Genomic DNA, 5570 nt, shown 5'->3' with positions numbered 1-5570 from the left:
ATTTGCAGTGCATACTGGGAAATTCGTGACTCACCAATCGCCATCAATCTTCTTATGATGGTCTAAAATGTCAGCCATTTTAGTAAGGGAGTAAATCCACCATGGTTCGCCAGTGCTGTGATAAGATATTGTGTAAAACAATCAATTTGAACCGTATATGCACTGCATGTTTGTTAGAGGAATGCCAGACAGTTTTAGACGAATGATTCCATAATGTGTTTGAATTAACTGCCAATATGCCAGCATTCCATTTAAACAATGCAGTCAATCCACAGCCATACACTGGCTGAAATTACATTTTAGTCATTTGGCAGACACTCTTATCCAGAGCGACTTACAGTAGTGAGTGTATACATTTACTACTGTTTTCCGTACCGGTCTCCAGTGGGAATCGAACACTGCAAGCGCCATGCTCTACCAACTGAGCTAAATCAGTTGATGATAGGACTTAGACAAATTGTAAGCAGGAAAGTTGTAAAGCAGGAAATGCATCACCTTTGCCTCTACTGCCATTCATTATGGCAGCCCTGGCACCTCTCTGATTCAGAGGGGTTGGGTTAAATGCCCTGAATGACAGGTTGCCACTGGTTGGTGGTAATCCCTCGGATCATATGATCGTATGTCAGAGCATTTGACTTTATAATGTACTAGCTGTGTTTTCGCCACCTTGGTTTTGCGCCCCCTCAGGCTCGTGCGGTGGAGGAGATCTTTGTGGGCTATACTCAGGGTATTAAGTTGGTGATCTGTTGATATCCTTCTAGTGGTGTGGGGGCTGTGCTTTGGCAAACTGGGTGGGGTTATATCCTGCCTGGTTGGCCCTGATCGGGGTATCGTCGGACGGGGTCACAGTGTCCCCCAACCTCCCCCGTCTCAGCCTCTAGTATCTATGCTGCAATAGTCTATGTGCCTGGGGGCTAGGGTCAGTCTGTTATATCTGGTGTAATTCTCCTGTCTTGTCTGGTGTCCTGCGTGAATGCTCCCTCTAATCATCTCTCTCTCTCCCTCCCCTCTCGGAGGACCTGAGCCCTAGGACCATGCCTCAGGACTACCTGGCCTGATGACTTCTGGCTGTCCACAGTCCACCTGGTTGTGCTGCTGATCCAGTTTCTATTGTTCTGCCTGCGGCTATGGAACCCTGGCCTGTTCACCACTTATTACCTTGTCCCAGACCTGCTGTTTTTGACTCTCCTTCTCCCTCTCTCTCTTTCTCTCTCTCTCTACTGCACCTGCTGTCTCGACCTCTGAATGCTCTGCTATGAAAAGCCAACTGACATTTACTCCTGAGGTACTGACCTGTTGCACCCTCTACAACCACTGTGATTATTATTTGACCCTGCTGGTCATCTATGAACATTTGAACATCTTGAAGAACAATCTGGCCTTAATGGCCATTTACTCATATAATCTCAACACGGTTCAGCCAGAAGAGGACTGGCCACCCCTCAGAGCCTGGTTAATCTCTAGGTTTCCTAGGCTCCAGCCTTTCTAGGGAGTTTTTCCTAGCCACCGTGCATCTACATCTGCATTGCTTGCTGTTTTGGATTTTAGGCTGGGTTTCTGTATAAGCACTTTGTGACATCTGCTGATGTAAAAAGGACTTTATAAATACGTTTGATTTGTTTGCCAGAACCTTCTCAGCCTGATGTTATTTACAACATCTTAAAGCTCTAAAAGCTTTCATTGCACAAATTGCACCACTCACACCTATGACAAATGTCATAGGTTTAATAAAAGATGTCAGTTCCGTCAGTAATAATATTAAATGTAGCACATTATAATAAGAGCATTCATGATATAGATAAATACAGACAGTAGTGACCAATCATTTGGAGTCTAATATAATTAACATAATTAATCAAATTGTATCACCAGAAAAATAAAAAATAAACATAAAAAAGTAGTTGACAAATTGTAAAATTATAGCTAGATAATTTCCTTTTACCATCAATGTCATGATCTTGACCATGAAATTAGAACACGGACAAATATTTTTTCAACGAAACTATCTTTATTTTTATTTTTTTAAATACTATTTTATTGACAAAAAATAGTCAAATTATAAAAGTTGGGCAAGAACACATACAAAAACCACCGTACATAAAAATCTTAATAAATAAAATAAAAAGATGACAGACCACATTACTTCAGACGTCAAATATTACATTATAATATTATTCTAAAGTACAGACACTTTTTCTGTTACTATGTAATCTGAGGGAATTTAATTTTAAAAAAAAGTCAAATTAATGTCAAACGTTTATTTTTTTGTGCATTTTAGCTAACACTAACCCTAATACAAACCTATGAATAGCTGAGCCGACAATGTGAAAAATCTGTCGCTGTGCCCTTGGACACCATACTACTATGGCTGACGCTGTTTAAAAACAACACATTTCACTGCGCCTATCCCGTGTGTGTGACAATAAAACGTGTGTTTTTTTAAAAATCCCCATATTCCTGCTACGTTAATTCTCATAACCTGGTACGAAAGTCAGGGACTTTTATTTTGAAACGTCGTCGGCGTTCATGACACCGGAAGTAGACTCTCACGTTGCGGAAGGAAGCACAAAACAGCGGCAGCACACATGTTGAAGCAAAAGCATCATACAACGACGAAAATGGAATTACATTTGAAAAACAAGAAAACAAGCTCACAAGACTTGCTCGCGTGTGGCAACGGAGGAGGTTTGATCCATTTTTCCGAAACTGCTTTATCAACGGATTTAATTGAGTTGTTTAGCTTGTTAGCTGTCCTAGCTACATGCACAAACTCTTAACAACATTATGTTCCAGTGGAGGCTGCTGAGGGGAGGATGGATCATGATAATGTTGGAATGGAAAAACCATGTGTTTGATACCATTCACTCCATTCTGGCCATTATTATGAGCCGACCTCCCCTCAGCAGCCTCCACTGTTAGCATGAACACATTAGTGTGGTCAGATGTAACATTTCGGTGTCCTTGTACATAGGTCTTCATGACAAGCTTCTCCTCAAGTCGAAGGGGCCCAAGGCTGGCAGTTCTTTTCAGACCGAGAGGGTCCCAAGAAGTAGTGGTGAGTTAAACATTTCTGATTTCTGGCGTTTGTTTGTCTATTGGCTAGAATCTACAAATAGCCACATCTCCGCCAGGATGCGCTGTTATTCTGTTTCTGGTCACTGCCTCTATGGAGATTCTAGCCCATGTTAATATGTGCATTGCTTGCTAAATATGTTCAGCAGATTGCTACATGTGTAGTTACATACATACATACATACATACATACATACATACAACTGTGTGTTGTGTTTCAGTTCTGGACAGACTGCAGAACTTCCTGCCCCAGATGGCCCAGGCCAATGAGAAGCTCAAGTTGCAGATTGAGCAGGCACCTGAGGGCCACTATGACATAGAGAGGGTGGAGGAGTCTGGAAGGGTCATAGAGATGGTGAGTGTGGCTGTCTTTTTATAGCGAGGGGAAGTGTGAAGTCGGAACACATACGAGCAGACCTATCTTATTGTGTAAACCGAACAGCCGCTAGTGGTCTGTCTTTTGACGGTCCCACTCCAAAAGAGGTAAACAGCGACCACTAGCGGCTGTTCTGAGCAGAGAAAGGGCTCTTCTAGTTTTCATCAGCTCAATTAGTTTTCGTCAGCTCAATTCAACTGAGACTCTACAATATGACATTGCCACAATCAACAGGTTGAACCGCAGGTACTAATCAAAAATCAAATCAAATTGATTTATAAAGCCTTTCTTACATCAGCTGATATTGCAAAGTTCTGCACAGAAACCCAGCCTAAAACCCCAAACAGCAAGCAATGCAGGTGTAGAAGCACGGTGGCTAGGAAAAACTCCCTAGAAAGGCCAGAACCTAGGAAGAAACCTAGAGAGGAACCAGGCTATGAGGGGTGGCCAGTCCTCTTCTGGCTGTGCCGGGTGGATATTATAACAGAACATGGCCAAGATGTTCAAATGTTCATAGATGACCAGCAGGGTCAAATAATAATAATCACAGTGGATGTCGAGGGTGCAACAGGTCAGCACCTCAGGAGTAAATGTCAGTTGGCTTTTCATAGCCGATCATTCAGAGTATCTCTACCGCTCCTGCTGTCTCTAGAGAGTTGAAAACAGATGAGTGTGCAACAAGACAATGTGCTTGTGCACGGCTGGGTTTTTTGTAATTCTGCTGCAACATTATAGCTCCCGGGGCAACATCCTGCAGCATCGCCTGCATTGTGGGAGGCTCTATTGTCAACCAATCATTAGGCTGTTTTTGTTTGACCCACGTGAACGTGACCAAAGACGTGACTGAAACAGGAACCAACTTTGCTGCAGTTAATGTATACAGTGGATATGTACAAATGAATGTGATATGAGTCTCTCTCACCAATTGATTGTACAATGTACGCATATATTTTCAGTTTGTGAGTGTGATGTTTATTTTGACATAATAAGGAAACTTATAGAAACTGTGGGAACACTGCCATGTTGCACTGACCCACATCAGTGTCCGACTTTCGGCCTGGCATTCAAATGAGCTCATTATGTTGATCGGATAAAAATGGTGTTATGTCGTTGATGATGACATTGATTCCCTTGTCTCTCTATCAGGATGTGTCGCTGGTGGAGCTCAGTAGTTCAGACAGCGACTCGGACAGAGAGTCTTCACAGGACAATGACGCCAACTCAGACTCTGAGGAGGAGATCGAGCTCACAGAGGAGAACCTCAAACTGCCTGGCAACAGCCAGAGGCAGAAAAAGAAGGTTAATATCCAAGTCCTGGAGAAACAAGAGGATTAGGCTGTCATAGGCCTCTAAAGAGACTACTGGGACAGTTGCAGTGTAGAATATTGACATGCGTTGGTAATACTAATCAACTGACGTGGGATCAGTTCTCCTTCTCCAAGCCTTTTTCATAACCATTGAGTGAAAGAATAAGAACTGACCGTGGGTCAGTGAGGACATGGTCCTGGAGGGCTAATGGATTAAGTGTTTCAGTGGATGGAGACCTGCTGCAGTGAGGGATAAAGGGGACATGGGTGTCTACATAGGGGGGTGTCTGTACTATAAGGGCCAAATATCATGTGTCAACAAGCGTTTCAGTGGTATTTGAGCCATAATGAGATGGGGACTAAACACTGAGTGCATTCTCAAGATTGTTAAGTAAGAATATGCCTTATATAATTTCCTGTTTATCTGATGACCCTAGGATACTTGTAAGGTTAAAGTTCATAGTGGCTTGATGGTATATAGATGGCAGAGAAAGAAGACATTTAGCCTATCTGTATTCAATCCATTTTCAATAGATCATATTGTTTGTGTACATTTTAAGTATTTAAGCAGAACTGTTTGACTGAATTTCTCATCTTCAATACCAAATGTTTTATTATATCTGTCTGCTTTGTGTTATGAATCGGCTTAGTCCCAGCATTATGTTATGGTTGGTCACAAGGTTTGTGAGCTATGAAGTTTTTCCCAGATTTTTTTTTTTCCTGAAACAAAAAGTACCAAAACCGTATACTGTATTTTATAATAAAATGTTATGAAATCCTAGATTGTTGTGAATGACACAGCATACACCAAAACA

At 42.0% G+C, this 5570-nt stretch overlaps 1 protein-coding gene across 1 annotated transcript; it reads left to right on the top strand.

The window, feature by feature from the left end:
- The first annotated feature begins 1306 nt into the window (after window positions 1-1306).
- On the top strand, window positions 1307-5536 carry LOC115180209 (uncharacterized protein C12orf45 homolog). The gene is made up of 4 exons (XM_029742109.1): window positions 1307-2685; window positions 2972-3055; window positions 3294-3427; window positions 4595-5536. The coding sequence occupies exons 1-4, from the start codon at window positions 2586-2588 to the stop codon at window positions 4781-4783; spliced, it is 507 nt and encodes a 168-aa protein (XP_029597969.1). The 5' UTR covers window positions 1307-2585; the 3' UTR covers window positions 4784-5536.
- The last annotated feature ends 34 nt before the right edge of the window (window positions 5537-5570 follow it).

The sequence above is a fragment of the Salmo trutta genome, chromosome 40 (assembly GCF_901001165.1).
Source record: "Salmo trutta chromosome 40, fSalTru1.1, whole genome shotgun sequence".
Classification (NCBI taxonomy): domain Eukaryota; kingdom Metazoa; phylum Chordata; class Actinopteri; order Salmoniformes; family Salmonidae; genus Salmo; species Salmo trutta.
Note: the sequence above shows the minus strand (reverse complement) of the source record. Positions and strands in the feature narration are given on the sequence as shown.